At 44.1% G+C, this 22465-nt stretch overlaps 2 protein-coding genes across 2 annotated transcripts in view; both read left to right on the plus strand.

The window, feature by feature from the left end:
• LOC138664056 (zinc finger protein 665-like) overlaps positions 1–22465 on the plus strand; it is a 104192-nt gene that overhangs the window by 70117 nt on the left and 11610 nt on the right. The window lies entirely within an intron of this gene.
• LOC138664054 (oocyte zinc finger protein XlCOF29-like) overlaps positions 1–22465 on the plus strand; it is a 39532-nt gene that overhangs the window by 4207 nt on the left and 12860 nt on the right. The window contains exons 2-5 of the mRNA XM_069750471.1: positions 4684–4833; positions 4963–5142; positions 5217–5340; positions 5425–5522. Coding sequence (XP_069606572.1) covers positions 4756–4833; positions 4963–5142; positions 5217–5340; positions 5425–5522 — 480 coding nt within the window. The 5' untranslated portion in view covers positions 4684–4755. The remainder of the gene's footprint in view (positions 1–4683; positions 4834–4962; positions 5143–5216; positions 5341–5424; positions 5523–22465) is intronic.

The raw sequence follows: 22465 nt of genomic DNA on the forward strand, positions 1-22465 counted from the left end.
CAAAAACATCACCTATGCATCCACTCCCTGCTTAAACTCTACTTCCTGCCCACTACCACCAGTCTCCTTCCACCCCCATCATGCCTCAAACACAACCTTCTACTCCACCCACCACCTTCCAATCCCTCCACCCCTCAAGCCTTCCAAATTCCCATCCCTAATCCCAGTTTTATGTCCACCCATTCTCTTTCTCCACCCCTTCACCTTCTGTTTTGCCTTCGGATCCTTCACCACACACAATCCTCTCTCCACACTCCCACTGTCGAAGTGGTCCAATCTGACAGCCCCTCCAGTAGTATCTCCACCCCACACTACCTTAACTTGTAAATATTTTTTAAAATTTGTAAATCATAAAATATTTTTTTTGTTTAAAATATTTTGTCTTTCATTTATTTAATCATAAGGTTAAATACTCTGGGTAAAACAAGGTACAATACTTTGGGTAAAACAAGGTACAATACTTTGGGTAAAACCCAACCAGGTACAATACTTTGGGTAAACCTCAACCAGGTCCAATAATTTGGATAAAACAAGGTTCAATACTTTGGGTAACAAGGTCCAAGGTACAAGACAAAGTTTTCAAACTACCTCATCCTGCCAGTGTACTCTTCCTTGAGGTGAAATAAAGTATTCAGCAAATGTGTCCCTCATTCTGGAAACTGACACAGAACTTCTAAAAGTAATGTTATAATAAGCATTCAAGGTGGTTTGAAGTTGTCATCAATGGCAATCTGTTCCTTGCATATTACAAAATTGTGCAGGACCACACAAGCTTTCACCACCTCATCCACAGTGTCAGTCTTCAGGTTAATTGCGGTCAACAGAACTCACCATTTGGATGTTAGAATCCCAAAAGCGCACTCCTCCATTCTTCGTGCTCGTGGTAGGCAGTAATTAAAAACTCTTTTAGTTGGCGTCAATCCACTACTTGAGTATGGCTTCAGCAGGTGTTCCGAGAGTTGGAAAGCTTCATCTCCAACACATACAAAAGGCATTGGTGTTCCAGAGGTTTCTGGAAGTGGTCTTGGTGGTGGAATTTGGAAGGTGTTTCCATACAAATGACGCCCCATTGCAGACACTTTCAAAACTTTAGAATCATTGGAGCGGCCATAGGCCCCAATATCAATCGCTGTAAACTTGTATTGTGCATCTGCAATGGTCATGAGCACAATGGAAAAATATTTCTTGTAGTTGAAATATTCAGAGCCAGATGCAGCAGGTTTCACGATACAAATATGTTTCCCATCCACTGCCCCCAAGCATCTGGGAAACTGACAAATTTTGGGGAAATTTTCGGCAATGTCCAGCCAACTCTCCGTTGTGGGATGTGGGATAAATTCTTCATGTAGACAGTCCCACAATGCATGGCAGGTGTGCTTAACAATCCCCGATATGGTGGAAATCCTGAGCCTGAATTGGAAATGGAGTGATGAAAGGCACTCTCCAGTTGCAAGGAATCTGTGAAGAAAGGCAAGGCAATAATTAGTACAAAATACCAGCAACAACATTACAGATATCAGTCTGCTTTACCAGTAGGAGATACAATAAAAATGGCTTACTGAAGAGTCACCATCAGACGCTCCACCGGTGAAGTGGAGAAGCGGCAATTTGTGTCACTTCTTCTGATGAGGTGTCCAATCCATTCCACCAAAAGAAATCGAAGTTCTCCGCTTTCATCCGAACGTAGCTGAAAAACTTCTCAGGGTTTCCTCTTAACTCCATTTATAATGTTGAATACACCCCACGTGTCATTCTCTGTGCTGTAATTGGGTGGATCCAAAAACGACGTCGACGCTGATGCATGATGCGCTGTCTTTTTCGCTCCTTTTCCAGAACAATCGATTCCAGACGACTTGCCTCAAAAGTGAAATCCGCATAAATCTTCAGAATGTTTGCCATCACGCCTTCCATCTTTGCCACTTGCTCTTCAACCTGTCAAAGATGAGCTGTAGAAACACTGTATATATAGGTTTTCAATAGCCATTAAGGTTTGGGAGCCTCCCATGGGCATTTTAAAAAACAGATCCGTCGTAATCCATCGTAAAACGGATAAAAAACAGGAAGAAACAGATGAAAAACTGATGCGACAGATCCTTTTTTTGCTGGATCCGCTAGTCGGATCTGACGGAAAAACAGATCCGTCGCATCAGTTTTTCACAATTTCATCGAGCCACCGGCTTGTGACTGATGGCAAAAAACTGATGTGTGAAAGCAGCCTAAGGATACTTTCACACATCAGGTTTTTTGCATCAGGCACAATCCGGTGAATGTTGGAAAAACCGGATCCGACGCAGATTGTGAAAAACTGATGCGACGGATCCATTTTTTCGAATCCGGCTAGCATATCTAGATTATTGGATAAAAAAAAATTTGGAGCATGCTCAGTTTAAAAAAACAGAATCCGGCGCCGGAATCCATCATTTTCCGGATCCAGCACCTTCCGGCTCCCATTCTAGCAAACAGCCAAAAGTGCCGGAAACAAAAACCGTTACTATGGACGGTTTTTCCAGAAACGGCAGATTGATCTGGCGAAAACCGTACGAAACGCAATGTCATCCGGCACTAATACAAGTCTATGGGAAAAAACTCGCCGAATCCTTTTTTTGAAATTTAGCCGGATTTAGCCTTACAGCGAAAACCTGATGTGTGAAAGTAGCCTTAGACAGCAAGCGTGCAGCTTGGGAGTTATGGTTGAACCACCCAAGGAATTTGGCAGGTTAATGGTGGGAGGAATGATAAAAACTTCAGTTTTGGAGAGATTTAGTTTCAGATAGAGGGAGGACATGATGTTAGAGACAACAGACAGACAATCCCTGGTATTTTGTATCGAGATGGAAGTAATGTCAGGAGAAGATGTATACAATTCGGTGTCATCAGCAGAGAAATGGTCCTGGAAAATAATTTGATGTGTTGTCCAATTGTCCAATAGGGGCAGTATATAGGGAAAAGAGGAGTGGGCCTATGACTGAGCTTTGAGGAAATAAGGGGAAGAGGAGAGGAAGAAGAGCCACAACAGGGTAGATTAAGGAGAACATCTCTACAACTCAGATGCTGCCTGCATATAAAATTGGTGAGAGCCACACATTTTTCTTTTCCTTTCACTTTTGATGCACTAGGGCACTTTATATGTTGTCTAGTCTTATTATTAATATTCAGGAACAAATGAATCCAATATGGAGCTTGCTGTCAACTGATCACATTTGATTGAGACAGCGTTAGGCAATTTATGCTTACTGGTGTATCCTGACATTATGAGGGTTTCTTGATTTATTGACACTTTATTGGATATACTAGGTTTTAATTGTTATAAATAAAAGTTATTTTTTAGAGTATCCATTAAGCTGGTAATATATATGTACATAGTGAGGAGGTTATCATGTTACTACAAGAAAGCATGTTTCTTTTTCAATACACAACCGTCATTCGCAGGGAGAAGGGTTTGAAGGGCATGGACTGCGAATGAAGGAAACAAAAGGGAAAGTACTGGGGAAATAACCTGGAAAGCACATTCTAATGAAAGAAGCAGACCAACACCTCCACCTTGTCTGCTCTCGGGTCTTGGGGTATGTGAAAATTGTATCCCACTGTGACTCTCACTACTCACAGGCAAACCATGAGAAAGGGTAGGTCCAAGGTCAGATACCAGGAAGGCTCGTAGTACAGAGGGGTAAGTCAAAGGCGTGGTCATGATACAGTCCGGGGTCAAATGCCAGAATGGCACATCAAGACAAGGTAGTAAAACAAATAAATAGTTAAGAGACCAAGTCCTGGGTCAGATATCTGAAGTCAGAGAGTGTCAAGAGCAGGAGCGATAACCTACAAGAATAGTCAAGACAAATCCTATTTCCGGCAACAAGGTCAGAGGAAAGAGACACAGGGCTATGCAAACACACGTAGGTTAAGCAAATCTATAACTGACATTGACTACTAACAGCCAGCTATATACCTTGCAAATGATTAAGGGGAGGCACCTTGGGAAACACCCGCAGACTAAACCAGATTGTGCAGCAGGGCTGTCAATCAAAACATTGACAACCCAGCATGCCCCTGATCAGACTGGATGACTGGTCTGTCACTCACAAAACTGACAGTTCAGCACACTCAGATCCCATAGGGCAGCTGAGCTGTCACTCACAGTGTTCCTTGGCCACAGTCAATGTTGAAACCGTGGCACACACTATACAAGAAAGCAGCATGGTGTCCGACTGCTGGATCCACGTTTCAGTGACAGCCAGAAGGTTAAGGGAATTAGGTCACTTCCCTGCTGATGTCGCTTGCTGCTCTGTTACTGTACAATTTCCTTTATGGTTGTGGCCCGCTCTCTGTTGTCACTATCAGGATATATTGATGTTTTGACATTATCTGTTACTGACATCCCCAGTTCTCCCGTCTTGATTTCTATGGATGTTCCCTGCTCTTCATAACTCTATGTCTTGATATTATTAAACATTTAATAAAGATTCAGATATATTAGATTTTTCTTTGAGATTTTTTCTGTTTTTGCTGTTGGATTGGAGATAATTTACGGTAAATTTCTTTGACTATAATTGGATTGTGTGTTATGCCGGAGTCATGATGGTTCCCATGACTAGATGTAGTGTTCATGGGAAGCCGGTAACAAGCTCCAGAGATTTCTTACATGGGATCTTTATGATGTTACAACGTCATCTTCTCCCCATTCAGGTCCCTATAATATCAGATCCTCTTAGAAGAGATCTTCTAAATAAGTGAATTTTCCTGATTGACCAGTCAAGGATGGATAGGGACAGGGACAAGGTGGTGGAGAGGATATTACACCTCACCCTGGAGATCCTTTTTCGGCTTACTGGAGAGGTAAGAGATTCTGATGACGTCACATTACATCATTCTTATCTTTGGGAATAACAGATGGACAGAACTGGAGAGGTGAGGACTCTGGAAATGTCTGTAGTGAGATTTATTAACGTGTCTCTCCATAACCAGGATTACACAGTAGTGAAGAAGACCTCTAGTGAGCGCTGTCAGGCCCCTGTGTGTGAGAGATGGGGAAGAACCCTGAGCCCAAACACGGGACCTCCAGCTCACCCCCTGGAACATGAGGACATCAATGACCAGAAGATCCTAGAACTCACTTACAAGATGATTGAGCTGCTGACTGGAGAGGTGACCCTGCTGGGAAAATATAAAGCAATGTTTTGAAGGGATCAGGGTGATGACGGTATTATTGTATGTGTCAGGTTCCTATAAGGTGTCAGGATGTCGCCGTCTATTTCTCTATGGAGGAGTGGGAGTATTTAGAAGGACACAAAGATCTGTACGAGGACGTCATGTTAGAGGTTCCCCGGCCCCTCACATCACCAGGTAATAGACAGGACTAAATACACATCACCTATAATTATCTGTATGCAAAAAAAAGTATTAAGTCCATGTATGTATTTCCTTCAGTTCAATCCAGAAAGAGGAAAACACCAGAGAGATGTCCCCGCTCTCTTCTTCTACAGGACAATAAACAAGAAAATCCCAATGTTCCTCAGGATCATCAGGTAGATGGAGAGAAAGTGTCATGAAATTTCCCCTATGATGTGTAGAGAGCTGTGAAGGTTTTGTATTCAGTCTTGTTTCATCCAACATTATTATACTGTGAACTGCCAATTTATTAGAGACACCAACACTCTCCCACCTGAATCTTTCCTATACAATGACACAAGACCCCAGAGTGCAGCATAAAGGGAAGTCATCCGTTTTCAAATTGAATCAATTAGAATGGGACAGAGTCAGTGATCTGAACACTTCAAACAAGGTACTCAGTGCTACATTCACATCACATAGCAGACACTGAGGCTGATGTGTAAACATCACACAGGAGACACAGATTGCTGTATACATCACATAGGCGACAGTGATACTGGTATTTTGTATATAGATCACATAGAATACACTGAAACTGCTGTATATACAACACATAGGATGCATTACGGCTGATGTATATACAGTCATGGCCGAAAGTGTTGGCACCCTTGATTGAAATTGTTCCAGAAAATGAAGTGTTTCTCTCAGAAAATTATCGCAATTACACATGTTTTGTTAGAAACATGTTTATTTCATTTGTGTGCATTGGAACAACACAAAAAACACTAAAGAAAAAGGCAAATTGGACATACCGTAATTTCACACAAAAACCCAAAAATGGGCCGGACAAAATTGTTGGCATCCTCAACTTAATATTCGCTTGCACACCCTTCGGAATAAATAACTGTAATCAATCGCTTCCTATAACCTTCAACAAGCTTCTTACACCTTTCAACTGGAATTTTGCAGCACTTTTCTTTTGCAAACTACTCTGGCTCACTCATATTTAATGGGTGCCTGCTCTGTTAGCAATTAAAAACAAGGATCCCAAATACATAGTGTGAGATAACGGGTCCCGGCGAAAGTACCGCCCGTGAACCCCGAACTCACTTAATCCGCTCAAAACATATCATAGTTCAAGGAGAAACAACTGAGCATAGATGAACAATTATGATAAACTTTATTCCAAAACCAATAAAAAAACATTAAATCTCATATCAAATATCATGGAGTAATTTGAACAACGATGAGAGCTTAGAATATGCTAACAAGTAACCCCCATACTCCTACTCCCCCGAGCCCCCGCCCACCCCCTCCCAAAAACCGAGGGGGGAACAAGGCTGAAGCACAAATGTAGATGGAAATATGCCCATGGACACACGTGTGTCCAACCTGAAAGGAATCTAGCCCCATATACTGCGTAAAAGTATTCGATTAACCATCGTAATGGTACTGAAACCATATAAATCAATAAAAGCACAGCACCAGGGGTTATAAAGTCCACAGGTAAATAGAGACACGGGTAAATAGAAACACAAATGTGCCTCAACCTAACAAGTAGGCGCCTATGCGCACAAAAAGTGCCGTCCCTGTTGCAGCTTATACAAAAGTACTCAAAGTCATAGTGACCAGCGTAAGGACATAAGATTACCTAATTGCAGGGCAGGGTGGGGAGACAGTCGGGAGGTGGTGGTCCCCGATGCGCGTTTCGAGGCCTCAAATACACCCATGAATACATACAAAGGCATTATTAACCCCTTAGCGACCGTCGATACGCCTTTTAACGGCGGCCGCTAAGGGTACTTAAACCACAGCACCGTTAATTAACGGCGCTGTGGAAAAAGTGAATAGCGCCCCCCTGAGGCTGATTTTCTCCAGAGAGAACATGATTCGGGGGGTTTTTAACCCACCCCGCATTTGCGATCGCCGGTAATTAACCGTTTACCGGCGATCGCAAAAAAAAAAAAGCGATCTCTTTTTAATTTCTCTGTCCTCCGATGTGATCGCACATCGGAGGACAGAGAAAAGGGGTCCCAGGCGGCCCCCCAATACTCACCTAGCTCCCCCGATGCTCCTCGTGGCTCCCGGTGGGCGCCGCCATCTTAAAAATGGCGGGCGCATGCGCAGTGCGCCCGCCGGCCGGCCCCGCGAGAATCTTTGGGGCCTCGGCTGCCGGGGATAGCCGAGACCCCAAAGAGCATGATCGGGGTCGGTTTTACCGACCCCTGTTTTGCGATCGCCGGTAATTAACTGTGATCGCACATCAGAGGACAGAGAAATAGGGGGATTCGGGGACCCTACAATACTCACCTGTGTCCCTGGATCCTGTTGCTGCTCCTCCTGGCCGCCGGCAGAAGAAAATGGCGGGCGCATGCGCAGTGCGCCCGCCATCTGTCTCCATCTGCCGGCCGGCAGGAGAACAGCAGTTGGGGCTAAAATTAGGGTTAGGGGTAGGGTTAGGGGTAGGGTTAGGGTTAGGGGTAGGGGTAGGGTTAGGGGTAGGGTTAGGGGTAGGGTTAGGGTTAGGGGTAGGGTTAGGGCTAGGGCTAAATTTAGGGTTAGGGTTGGGGCTAAATTTAGGGTTAGGGTTGGGGCTAAATTTAGGGTTAGGCTTCTTTCACACTTACGTCGGTACGGGGCCGTCGCAATGCGTCGGCCCGACATACCGACGCACGTTGTGAAAATTGTGCACAACGTGGGCAGCAGCTGTAGTTTTTCAACGCATCTGCTGCCCAATCTATGTCCTGGGGAGGAGGGGGCGGAGTTACGGCCACCCATGCGCGGTCAGAAATGGCGGATGCGACATACAAAAAAAGTTTCATTGAACGTTTTTTTGTGCCGACGGTCCGCCAAAACACAACTGATCCAGTGCACGACGGACGCGACGTGTGGCCATCCGTCACGATCCGTCGGCAATACAAGTCTATGGGCAAAAAACGCATCCTGCGGGCACATTTGCAGGATCCGTTTCTTGTCCAAAATGACGGATTGCGACGGATGCCAAACGACGCAAGTGTGAAAGTAGCCTTAGGGCTAGGGTTAGGGTTGGGGCTTAAGTTAGGGCTAGGGTTGGGGCTAAAGTTAGGGTTAGAGCTGGGATTAGGGTTAGGGTTTGGATTAGGGTTGGTATTAGGGTTACGCTTGGGATTAGGGTTAGGTTTGGGATTAGGGTTAAGGTTAGGGTTGTGATTAGGGGTGTATTGGGATTAGGGTTAGGTTTGAGGTTATGGTTGAGATTAGGATTAGGGTTGTGTTGGATTTAGGGTTTTGATTAGGGTTATGGTTAGGGTTGACATTAGGGTTGTTTTGGGGTAAGGGTTGGGATTATCGTTAGGGTTAGTGATTAGGATTATGGATCAGGTTGGGATTAGGGTTAGGGGTGTGTTGGGGTTAGGGTTGGAGCTAGAATTGGGGGGTTTCCACTGTTTAGGTACATCAGGGGGTCTCCAAACACGACAGCCAATTTTGCGCTCAAAAAGTCAAATGGTGCTCCCTCCCTTCTGAGCTCTGCCGTGCGCCCAAACAGTGGGTTACCCCCACATATGGGGCATCAGTGTACTCGGGATAAATTGGACAACAACTTCTAGGGTCCAATTTCTCTTGTTACTTTTGTGAAAATAAAAACTTGGTGGCTACAATATCTTTTTTGTGAAAAAATTTTTTTTTTTATTTTCACGACTCTGCATTCTAAACTTCTGTGAAGCACTTGGGCATTCAAAGTTCTCACCACACATCTAGATAAGTTCCTTGGGGGGTCTAGTTTCCAAAATGGGGTCACTTGTGGGGGGTTACTACAGTTTAGGTACATCAGGGGCTCTGCAATCGCAACATAATGCCCACAGACCATTCTATCAAAGTCTGCATTCCAAAAAGGCGCTCCTTCCCTTCCGAGCGCTGCCGTGCGCCCAAACAGTGGTTTACCCTCACATATGGCACATCAGCGTACTCGGGATAAATTGGACAACAACTATTGCAGTCCAATTTCTCCTGGTACCCTTGTGAAAATAAAAACTTGGGGGCTACAATATCTTTTTTGTGGAAAAAAAAATATTTTTTATTTTCACGACTCTGCATTCTAAACTTCTGTGAAGCACTTGGGCATTCAAAGTTCTCACCACACATCTAGATAAGTTCCTTGGGGGGGTCTAGTTTCCAAAATGGGGTCACTTGTGGAGGGTTTCTGCTGGTTAAGTACATCAGGGGCTCTGCAAACGCAACATAATACCCGCAGACCATTCTATCAAAGTCTGCATTCCAAAAAGGCGCTCCTTCCTTCCGAGCTCTGCCGTGCGCCCAAACAGTGGTTTACCCCCACATATGGGGTACCAGCATACTCAGGACAAATTGGACAACAACTTTTGGGGTCCAATTTCTCTTGTTACCCTTGTGAAAATAAAAACTTGGGGGCTAAAAAATCTTTTTTGTGGAAAAAAAAATATTTTTTATTTTCACGGCTCTGCATTATAAACTTCTGTGAAGCACTTGGTCATTCAAGGTTCTCCCCACACATCTAGATAAGTTCCATGGGGGGTCTAGTTTCCAAAATGGGGTCACTTGTGGGGGATTTCTACTGTTTAGGCACATCAGGGGCTCTCCAAACGCGACATGGCGTCCGATCTCAATTCCAGCCAATTCTACATTGAAAAAGTAAAACGGCACTCTTTCTCTTTCAAGCTCTGCGGTGCGCCCAAACAGTGGTTTACCCCCACATATTGGGTATCGACGTACTCAGGAGAAATTGCACAACAACTTTAGTGGTCTAATTTCTCCTGTTACCCTTGTGAAAATAAAAATTTGTGCGCAAAAAGATCATTTTTGTAGAAAAAATGCAATTTTTTTTTTTTCACGGCTCTACGTTATAAACTTCTGTGAAGCACATGGGGGTTCAAAGTGCTCGCCACACATCTAGATAAGTTTCTTAAGGGGTCTAGATTCCAAAATGGTGTCACTTGTGGGGGGTTTCCACTGTTTAGGCACATCACGGGCTCTCCAAACGCGACATGGCGTCCGATCTCAATTCCAGCCAATTCTACATTGAAAAAGTAAAACGGCACTCTTTCTCTTCCAAGCTCTGCTGTGCGCCCAAACAGTGGTTTACCCCCACATATTGGGTATCGACATACTCAGGAGAAATTGCACAACAACTTTAGTGGTCTAATTTCTCCTGTTACCCTTGTGAAAATAAAAATTTGTGCGCAAAAAGATCATTTTTGTGTAAACAAAAGCGATTTTTTATTTTCACGGCTCTACGTTATAAACTTCTGTGAAGCACTTGGGGGTTCAAAGTGCTCACCACACATCTAGATAAGTTCCTTAAGGGGTCTAGTTTCCAAAATGGTGTCACTTGTGGAATGTTTCCACTGTTTAGGCACATCAGGGGCTCTCTAAACGTGACATGGCGTCCGATCTCAATTCCAGCCAATTCTGCATTGAAAAAGTCAAACGGCGCTCCTTCACTTCTAAGTTCTGCGGTGCGCCCAAAAAGTGGTTTACCCCCACATATGGGGTATTGGCGTATTCAGGAGAAATTGCATAACAAAATTTATGGTTACATTTCTGTTTTTACACTTGTGAAAATAAAAAAAATGGTTCTGAATTAAGATGTTTGCAAAAAAAAGTTAAATGTTCATTTTTTCCTTCCACATTGTTTCAGATCCTGTGAAGCACGTAAAGGGTTAATAAACTTCTTGAATGTGGTTTTGAGAACCTTGAGGGGTGTAGTTTTTAGAATGGTGTCACACTTCATTATTTTCTATCATATAGACCCCTCAAAATGACTTCAAATGTGATGTGGTCCCTAAAAAAAAATGGTGTTGTAAAAATGAGAAATTGCTGGTCAAATTTTAACCCTTATAACTCCCTAACAAAAAAAAATTTTGTTTCCAAAATTGTGCTGATGTAAAGTAGACATGTGGGAAATGTTATTTATTAACTATTTTTCGTGACATATCTCTCTGATTTAAGGGCATAAAAATACAAAGTTTGAAAATTGCAAAATTTTAAAAATTTTCGCCATATTTCCGTTTTTTTCATAAAATATCGCAAGTAATATCGAAGAAATGTTACCACTAACATGAAGTACAATATGTCACGAAAAAACAGTCTCAGAATCAGCGGGATCCGTTGAAGCGTTCCAGAGTTATAACCTCATAAAGTGACAGTGGTCAGAATTGCAAAAATTGGCCTGGTCATTAAGTACCAAATTGGCTCTGTCACTAAGGGGTTAACAGAAAAATAATCCAGTCTCGATATGTCAATTCACTGCTGCTGTTCATATATTTCCTGCTTCATGGGTGAAGTGTCCATGGTATTGGGTGTGAATCATCCTATTCAGTTGCACTGTAGTGGTACTTGATGGAGTCTTTACATCACAGTTGGTAGTGGAGATTGACGGGGCCACATGATGGCATAACAGGGAACACCTCTGGGCACAACATTACTTTGGTTCACTATTGATATAGACAAAAAACAGTTAAAATCACATAAACAGAAACCCAAAAAAAACAATTAAAATAGCATAAAAACAACCACCCGACTGCTATCGGGTATGGAGGCCCCGGTAAGGAGAGATATTAATACGGTACCAACATACAAATTAGGACCGCTGAGGAGGTAAATAATAGAATAAACACGCCATGAGCAATATGGAGCAATATCTACAAGTAAGGGGCAAAACTTAATGCCTCGTTTAGGCCCTTTGGTGCCATAGTGCCAAGTTGCACTATCCATTTTGTTTCTTTTTGCGCCAGCAACTTTTTATTGTCCCCACCCCGAACACCCAGATGTAAGACGTCAATGCCTCTCACACTCAGTAATTTTGCATCACATTTGTGGTGCAACCTGAAATGACGTGGGATTGACTTAAGTTCAAAGACATCAGGCACCGTTCTGGCCGCACCAATGTCCCGCACATGCCCACGGACCCTAACTCTCAATTCACGAGTAGTTAAGCCCACATAAACCTTCGGGCAGGGACACGTGGCGTAGTAGATCACGTTAGTTGTACCACAAGAAATTCGTTCTCTGATGTCATATTTTCTAGTTCCATCCGTAGATGTAAAACTAGAGCATCGCAGGACATTGGTGCAGGCAAGACAGTGCCCGCAAGGGAAACAACCCTTATTGGGACCCCTCGTACCGAATGGGTTGTTCGGGGTAGGGACATAGTGGCTACGCACCAGTAAGTCGTTGAGGTTTTTACACCTCCTCGACGTCATCTGTGGGTTAGGACCCAGGAAGGCCGCCAGAGAGGGTTCAGTCCCTAAAACGGACCAATGTTTAGCAAGGATGGAGCGCATATTGCCCCACTCGTGGTTGTACGTTGAGATAAAACAAATAGGACCAGCTCCGTCCTTGTCGGTCCGCTTGTTGAGTGAGTGCAGTAGAGTCTCACGCGGCGTTCTTCTGGCGCGATCATAGCCGTGTTGAATAGATCTCCGGCTATAACCACGAGCCAGAAAACGGCCTTTCAGATCCGAGGCTTGTGCCTCGAATCTGGACTCAGAGGAACAGATTCGCCGCATCCTGAGGAACTGTCCGACCGGGACGGCCCTCACCGTGGACGGGTCATGTGCCGAAGAGGCATGTAGAAGTGAGTTAACCGAAGTCAATTTTCTGAAGACATCCGCCTGGATGCGCCGAGAAGAGTCGACCTCCAGGCGGATGTCCAGAAAATTGACCGTAACATTGCTATATGTATATGTCAATCTAATGTTGACCATATTGTTGTTTAAAGTACCCATAAAGTCCTCGAGCTGCCGGACGGTCCCGTCCCACAAAAAGAAAATATCATCAATGAAGCGATACCAGCACAGCACATGGGAAGCGGCCCATGGGCCCTCGTCGCCAAAAAGGAATCTCTCCCAGTAACCCAGGAAGAGATTAGCGTACGAGGGCGCACAGGCCGCGCCCATGGCCGTGCCACGCTTCTGTAAATAAAAAATGTCTTTAAAGACTGTTAGCAATTATAAGATCTCTCCACAGGTGTTCAATGGGATTTAGATCAGGACTCATTGCTGGCCACTTCAGATATCTCCAGTGCCTTGTTTCCATCCATTTCTGGGCTTCTTGAAGTATGCTTTGGGTCATTGTCTTGCTGGAAGACCCATGACCTAGGAAGAAAACCAAGCTTTCTAACACTGGGTATTACTTTACAACCCAAAATCCTTTGGTAATCATCAGATTTCATGATGCCTTGCACACAGTCAAGGTACCCAGTGCCAAAGGCAGCAAAACAACTCCAAAATATCTTTGAACCTCCACCGTATTTAACTGTAGGTACTGTGTTCTTTTCTTTGTACGCCTCATTCCTTTTTCATTAAACATTAGAATGATATGTTTTACAAAATAGCTCACTCTTTGTCTCATCTGTCCAAAAGATGATTTCCTAGAAGGATTTTTTCTTATTCACGTACATTTTGACAAACTGCAGTCTAGATTTTTTATGTTTCTGTGTCAGCAGTGGGGTCCTCCTGGTTTTCCTGCCATAGACTTTCATTTCATTAACATTTTAATGGATAGTTTTGCACTGACACTGATGCACCCTGAGCCTGCAGGACAGTTTACATTTTTTGGAACTTGATTGGGACTGCTTATCCACCATCCGAACTATCCTGCGTTGCAACCTTTCATCAATCTTTCTCCATAATCTAAGTCCAGGGAGATTAGCTACAGTGCCATGGGTTGTAGACTTCTTGATTGTGTTGTGCACCATGGACAAAGGAACATCAAGATGGACTTGCAATCTTCAGATTGTTAATAATTTTCAACAATTTTTGTTCTCAAGTCCTCAGACAGTTTTATTCTCCTCTTTCTGTTCTGCATTCTTAGTGTGGCACACACAGACACAATGCAAATATTGAGTCAACTTCTCCCCCTTTTACCTGGTTTCAGGTGTGATTTTTATAGTGCACACACCATTTACTTGCCATAGGCAAGTTTTAATGAGCATCACATTCTTGAGACAAAGTTGTTTACCCACAATTTTTGAAAGGTGACAACAATTTTGTCTTGCCCATTTTTAGGTTTTTGTGTTAAATGATGTCCAATTTCCTTTTTTTTTACCTCACTCCTCTTTAAAATTCTGCGCTGCCATCATTATGTGAGTGGTGTGTGAGCAGAGTGAGTTGGCATCCTGTGTGCAAGACTTCAATAAAATGTCGCCAGAGGCAGCACATGTGAAGATTGAGATTTTGGCTCAGTAAATTTTTCACCAAGCCTCAATCTGCGCATGAGCTGAATAATCAGTGACCTGCACAACAAGCAGAGGTGGCTAGTGGTGGAAGGGGGGGGAGGCGGAGAACCAAAGGAAAACTTTGCTCTCGTGTCCTGCCCCGAAGCACACAAGACGTCATTTTATGAAAACTTCACAAGGTGAGTATTCATCAGCCACTGAGCAGGTCCCTTTACATCAGGTATCATTACAGTGTCATTATGACCATGCCTTTAGTTTATAGGGTTAAATCCTGTTGACAGGTTCTTTTTAACTATACTTTCTGCACAGATTCAACCAAATGCAGCAAGGTTATTTGGACAGCGCTTCACAGTACATATGGACATTGACCCAAAGCCTACTGCGAAAGCAACCTAGGATTTTTAAGGCAAAAAAGTGGAATATTCTACAATCACCATCAGATCTTAACTCCCATCAATCAGCATTTCATATGCTTAACCCCTTCATGACCCAGCCTATTTTGACCTTAACCCCTTCATGACCCAGCCTATTTTGACCTTAAAGACCTTGCCGTTTTTTGCAATTCTGACCAGTGTCCCTTTAGGAGGTAATAACTCAGGAACGCTTCAACGGATCCTAGCGGTTCTGAGAATGTTTTTTCATGACATATTGGGCTTCATGTTAGTGGTAAATTTAGGTCAATAAATTATGCGTTTATTTGTGATAAAAACGGAAATTTGGGGAAAATTTTGAAAATTTCGCAATTTTCACATTTTGAATTTTTATTCTGTTAAACCAGAGAGTTATGTGACACAAAATAGTTAATAAATAACATTTCCCACATGTTTACTTTACATCAGCACAATTTTGGAAACAAAATTTTTTTTTGCTAGGAAGTTATAAGGGTTAAAATTTGACCAGCGATTTCTCATTTTTACAACGAAATTTACAAAACCATTTTTCTAGGGACCACCTCACATTTGAAGTCAGTTTGAGGGGTCTATATGGCTGAATATACCCAAAAGTGACACCATTCTAAAAACTGCACCCCTCAAGGTACTCAAAACCACATTCCAGAAGTTTATTAACCCTTCAGGTGCTTCACAGCAGCAGAAGCAACATGGAAGGAAAAAATGAACATTTAACTTTTTAGTCACAAAAATTATCTTTTAGCAACAATTTTTTTATTTTACCAATGGTAAAAGGAGAAACTGAACCATGTAAGTTGTTGTCCAATTTGTCCTGAGTACGCTGATATCTCACATGTGGGAGTAAACCAATGTTTGGGCGCACGGCAGGGCTTGGAAGGGAAGGAGCGCCATTTGACTTTTTGAATCAAAAATTGGCTCCACTTTTTAGCGGACACCATGTCACGTTTGGAGAGCCCCCGTGTGCCTCAAAATTGGATCTCCCCCACAAGTGACCATATTTTGGAAACTAGACGCCCCAGGGAACTTATCTAGATGCATAGTGAGCACTTTGAACCCCCAGATGCTTCACAAATTGATCCGTAAATATGGAAAAGTACTTTTTTTTCACAAAAAAATTCTTTTCGCCTCTATTTTTTAATTATCACATGGGCAATAGGATAAAATGGATCATAAAATTTGTTGGGCAATTTCTCCCGAGTACGCCGATACCTCATATGTGGGGGTAAACCACTGTTTGGGTACTCGGCAGGGCTCGGAAGGGAAGGCGTGCCATTTGACTTTTTGAATGGAAAATTAGCTCCAATTGTTAGCGGACACCATGTCGCGTTTGGAGAGCCCCTGTGTGCCTAAACATTGGAGCTCCCCCACAAGTGACCCCATTTTGGAAACTAGACCCCCCAAGGAACAGGTGTAAAACGCTGCGGAATCCGCACAAAGAATTGACATGCTGCGGAAAATACAATGCAGCGTTTCCGCGCGGTATTTTCCGCACCATGGGCACAGCGGATTTGGTTTCCATATGTTTACATGGTACTGTAAACCTGATGGAACACTGCTGCGAATCCGCAGCCAAATCCGCACCGTGTGCACATAGCCTAATTCTAAAGGTATGTGCACACGCTGCGGAAAACGCTGCGGATCCGCAGCAGTTTCCCATGAGTTTACAGTTCAATGTAAACCTATGGGAAACAAAAATCGCTGTACACATGCTGCGGAAGAACTGCACGGAAACGCAGCGGTTTACATTCCGCAGCATGTCACTTCTTTGTGCGGATTCCGCAGCGGTTTTACAACTGCTCCAATAGAAAATCGCAGTTGTAAAACCGCAGTGAAATGCGCAGAAAAAACGCGGTAAATCCGCGATAAATCCGCAGCGGTTTAGCACTGCGGATTTATCAAATCCGCTGCGGAAAAATCCACAGAGGACCAGAATACGTGTGCACATACCGAAACCCTAACCCTAACCCTACCCCTAACCCTACCCCTAACCCTAACCCTACCCCTAACCCTACCCCTAACCCTACCCCTAACCCTACCCCTAACCCTACCCCTAACCCTAACCCTACCCCTAACCCTAACCCTACCCCTAACCCTACCCCTAACCCTAACCCTAACCCTATTCTAACATTAGTGGAAAAAAAAAATTTCTTTATTTTTTTATTGTCCCTACCTATGGGGGTGACAAAGGGGGGGGGGGTCATTTATTATTTTTTTTATTTTGATCACTGAGATAGATTATATCTCAGTGATCAAAATGCACTTTGGAACGAATCTGCCGGCCGGCAGATTCGGCCGGCGCACTGCGCATGCGCCCGCCATTTTGGAAGATGGCGGTGCCCGGGAGAAGACGGACGGACCCCGGCAGGATCGGTAAGTATGATGGGGTGGGGGGGAAGCACGGGGGGGGGGATCGGAGCATGGGGGGTGAATCGGAGCGCGGGAGGGGTGGAACGGAGCACGGGAGGGGTGGAACGGAGCACGGGGGGGTGGAACGGAGCACGGGGGGTTGGAACGAAGCACGGAGGGGGTGGATCGGAGTGCAGGGGGGGTGATTGGAGCACGGGGGGGTGATTGAAGCACGGGGGGAGCGGACAAGAGCACGGGGGGGAGCGGAGCACAGGACGGAGGGGAGCCGGAGCAGTGTACCGGACAGATCGGGGGGCTGGGGGGGCGATCGGTGGGGTGGGGTGGGGGCACATTAGTATTTCCAGCCATGGCCGATGATATTGCAGCATCGGCCATGGCTGGATTGTAATATTTCACCAGTTATAATAGGTGAAATATTACAAATCGCTCTGATTGGCAGTTTCACTTTCAACAGCCAATCAGAGCGATCGTAGCCACGGGGGGGGGGGGGGGTGAAGCCACCTCCCCTGGGCTAAACTACCACTCCCCCTGTCCCTGCAGATCGGGTGAAATGGGAGTTAACCCTTTCACCCGATCTGCAGGGACGCGATCTTTCTGTGATACAGCATATGCGTCACAGGTCGGATTGGCACCGACTTTCATGACGCATACGCTGTGTCACAGGTCGGGAAGGGGTTAAAGACCTTGCCGTTTTTTGCAATTCTGACCAGTGTCCCTTTATGAGGTAATAACTCAGGAACGCTTCAACGGATCCTAGCGGTTCTGAGATTGTTTTTTCGTGACATATTGGGCTTCATGTTAGTGGTAAATTTAGGTCAATAAATTCTGCGTTTATTTGTGATAAAAACGGAAATTTGGTGAAAATTTTGAAAATTTCGCAATTTTCACATTTTGAATTTTTATTCTGTTAAACCAGAGAGATATGTGACACAAAATAGTTAATAAATAACATTTCCCACATGTTTACTTTACATCAGCACAATTTTGGAAGCAAAATTTTTTTTTGTTAGGAAGTTATAAGGGTTAAAATTTGACCAGCGATTTGTCATTTTTACAACGAAATATACAAAACCATTTTTTTTAGGGACCACCTCACATTTGAAGTCAGTTTGAGGGGTCTATATGGCTGAAAATACCCAAAAGTGACACCATTCTAAAAACTGCACCCCTCAAGGTACTCAAAACCACATTCAAGAAGTTTATTAACCCTTCAGGTGCTTCACAGCAGCAGAAGCAACATGGAAGGAAAAAATGAACATTTAACTTTTTAGTCACAAAAATTATCTTTTAGCAACAATTTTTTTATTTTCCCAATGGTAAAAGGAGAAACTGAACCACGAAAGTTGTTGTCCAATTTGTCCTGAGTACGCTGATACCTCATATGTGGGGGTAAACCACTGTTTGGGCGCACGGCAGGGCTTGGAAGGGAAGGAGCGCCATTTGACTTTTTGAATCAAAAATTTGCTCCACTCTTTAGCGGACACCATGTCACGTTTGGAGAGCACCCGTGTGCCTAAAAATTGGAGCTCCCCCACAAGTGACCCCATTTTGGAAACTAGACGCCCCAAGGAACTTATCTAGATGCATAGTGAGCACTTTGAACCCCCAGGTGCTTCACAAATTGATCCGTAAAAATGAAAAAGTACTTTTTTTTCACAAAAAAATTCTTTTAGCCTCAATTTTTTCATTTTCACATGAGCAACAGGATAAAATGGATCCTAAAATGTGTTGGGCAATTTCTCCTGAGTACACCAATACCTCACATGTGGGGGTAAACCACTGTTTGGGCACATGGTAAGGCTCGGAAGGGAAGGAGCGCCATTTGACTTTTTGAATGAAAAATTATTTCCATCGTTAGCGGACACCATGTCGCGTTTGGATAGCTCCTGTGTGCCTAAACATTGGCGCTCCCCCACAAGTGACCCCATTTTGGAAACTAGACCCCCCAAGGAACTTATTTAGATGCCTAGTGAGCACTTTAAACCCTCAGGTGCTTCACAGATTGATCTGTAAAAATGAAAAAGTACTTTTTTTTCACAAAAAAATTTTTTCGCCTCAATTTTTTCATTTTCACATGGGCAGTAGGATAAAATGGATCATAAAATTTGTTGGGCAATTTCTCCCGAGTACGCCGATACCTCATATGTGGGGGTAAACCACTGTTTGGGCACTCGGCAGGGCTCGGAAGGGAAGGCGTGCCATTTGACTTTTTGAATGGAAAATTAGCTCCAATTGTTAGCGGACACCATGTCGCGTTTGGAGAGCCCCTGTGTGCCTAAACATTGGAGCTCCCCCACAAGTGACCCCATTTTGGAAACTAGACCCCCCAAGGAACTTATCTAGATGCATATTGAGCACTTTAAACCCCCAGGTGCTTCACAGAAGTTTATAACGCAGAGCCATGAAAATAAAAAATAATTTTTCTTTCCTCAAAAATGATTTTTTAGCCTGGAATTTCCTATTTTGCCAAGGATAATAGGAGAAATTGGACCCCAAATATTGTTGTCCAGTTTGTCCTGAGTACGCTGATACCCCATATGTGGGGGTAAACCACTGTTTGGGCGCACGGCAGGGCTCGGAAGGGATGGCACGCCATTTGGCTTTTTAAATGGAAAATTAGCTCCAATCATTAGCGGACACCATGTCACGTTTGGAGAGCCCCTGTGTGCCTAAACATTGGAGATCCCCCAGAAATGACCCCATTTTGGAAACTAGACCCCCAAAGGAACTAATCTAGATGTGTGGTGAGGACTTTGAACCCCCAAGTGCTTCACAGAAGTTTATAACGCAGAGCCATGAAAAAAAAAAAAAAAAATTATTTTCTCAAAAATGATCTTTTAGCCTGCAATTTTTTATTTTCCCAAGGGTAGCAGGAGAAATTTGACCCCAAAAGTTGTTGTCCAGTTTCTCCTGAGTACGATGATACCCCATATGTGGGGGTAAATCTCTGTTTGGGGACATGCCGGGGCTCGGAAGTGAAGTAGTGACGTTTTGAAATGCAGACTTTGATGGAATGCTCTGTGGGCGTCACATTGCGTTTGCAGAGCCCCTGATGTGGTTTAACAGTAGAAACCCCCCACAAGTGACCCCATTTTGGAAACTAGACCCCCAAAGGAACTTATCTAGATGTGTGGTGAGCACTTTGAACCCCCAAGTGCTTCATAGAAGTTTATAATGCAGAGCCGTGAAAATAATAAATACGTTTTCTTTCCTCAAAAATAATTATTTAGCCCAGAATTTTTTAATTTTCCCAAAGGTAACAGGAGAAATTTGACCCCAATATTTGTTGTCCAGTTTCTCTGGAGTACGGTGATACCCCATATGTGGGGGTAAACCACTGTTTAGGCACACGTTGGGGCTCGGAAGTGAAGTAGTGACGTTTTGAAATGCAGACTTTGATGGAATGCTCTGCGGGCGTCACGTTGCGTTTGCAGAGCCCCTGATGTGCCTAAACAGTAGAAACCCCCCACAAGTGACCCCATTTTGGAAACTAGACCCCGAAAGGAACTTATCTAGATGTGTGGTGAGCACTTTGAACCCCCAAGTGCTTCATAGAAGTTTATAATGCAGAGCCGTGAAAATAATAAATATGTTTTCTTTCCTCAAAAATAATTATTTAGCCCAGAATTTTTTATTTTCCCAAGGGTAACAGGAGAAATTGGACCCCAATATTTGTTGTCCAGTTTCTCCTGAGTACGCTGATACCCCATGTGTGGGGGTAAACCACTGTTTGGGCACACGTCGGGGCTCAGAAGGGAAGTAGTGACTTTTGAAATGCAGACTTTGATGGAATGGTCTGCGGGCGTCACATTGCGTTTGCAGAGCCCCTGGTGTGCCTAAACAGTAGAAACCCCCCACAAGTGACCACATTTTAGAAACTAGACCCCCCAAGGAACTTATCTAGATATGTGGTGAGCACTTTGAACCCCCAAGTGCTTCACAGACGTTTACAACGCAGAGCCGTGAAAATAAAAAATCATTTTTCTTTCCTCAAAAATGATGTTTTAGCAAGCATTTTTTAAGATTTACAAGGGTAACAGGAGAAATTGGACCCCAGTAATTGTTGCGCAGTTTATCCTGAGTACACTGATACCCCATATGTGGGGGTAAACCACTGTTTGGGCACACGTCAGGGCTCGGAAGTGAGGGAGCACCATTTGACTTTTTGAATACGAGATTGGCTGGAAACAATGGTGGCGCCATGTTGCGTTTGGAGACCCCTGATGTGCCTAAACAGTGGTAACCCCTCAATTCTACCTCCAACACTAACCCCAACACACCCCTAACCCTAATCCCAACTGTAGCCATAACCCTAATCACAACCCTAACCCTAAGGCTATGTGCCCACGTTGCGGATTCGTGTGAGATATTTCCGCACCATTTTTGAAAAATCCGCGGGTAAAAGGCACTGCGTTTTACCTGCGGATTTTCCGCGGATTTCCAGTGTTTTTTGTGCGGATTTCACCTGCGGATTCCTATTGAGGAACAGGTGTAAAACGCCGCGGAATCCGCACAAAGAATTGACATGCTGCGGAAAATACAATGCAGCGTTTCCGCGCGGTATTTTCTGCACCATGGGCACAGCGGATTTGGTTTTTCATATGTTTACATGGTACTGTAAACCTGATGGAATACTGCTGCGAATCCGCAGCGGCCAATCCGCAGCCAAATCCGCACCGTGTGCACATAGCCTAATTCTAAAGGTATGTGCACACTGCGGAAAACGCTGCAGATCCGCAGCAGTTTCCCATGAGTTTACAGTTCAATGTAAACCTATGGGAAACAAAAATCGCTGTACATATGCTGCGGAAAAACTGCACGGAAACGCAGCGGTTTACATTCCGCAGCATGTCACTTCTTTGTGCGGATTCCGCAGCGGTTTTACAACTGCTCAAATAGAAAATCGCAATTGTAATTGTAAAACCGCAGTGAAATGCGCAGAAAAAAACGCGGTAAATCCGCCATAAATCCGCAGCGGTTTAGCACTGCGGATTTATCAAATCCGCAGCGGAAAAATCCGCAGAGGACCAGAATACGTGTGCACATACCGAAACCCTAACCCTAGCCCTAACCCTAGCCCTACCCCTAACCCTAACCCTAGCCCTACCCCTAACCCTACCCCTAACCCTACCCCTAACCCTACCCCTAACCCTACCCCTAACCCTAA

Source organism: Ranitomeya imitator, chromosome 2 (assembly GCF_032444005.1).
Source record: "Ranitomeya imitator isolate aRanImi1 chromosome 2, aRanImi1.pri, whole genome shotgun sequence".
Taxonomy (NCBI): Eukaryota; Metazoa; Chordata; class Amphibia; order Anura; family Dendrobatidae; genus Ranitomeya; species Ranitomeya imitator.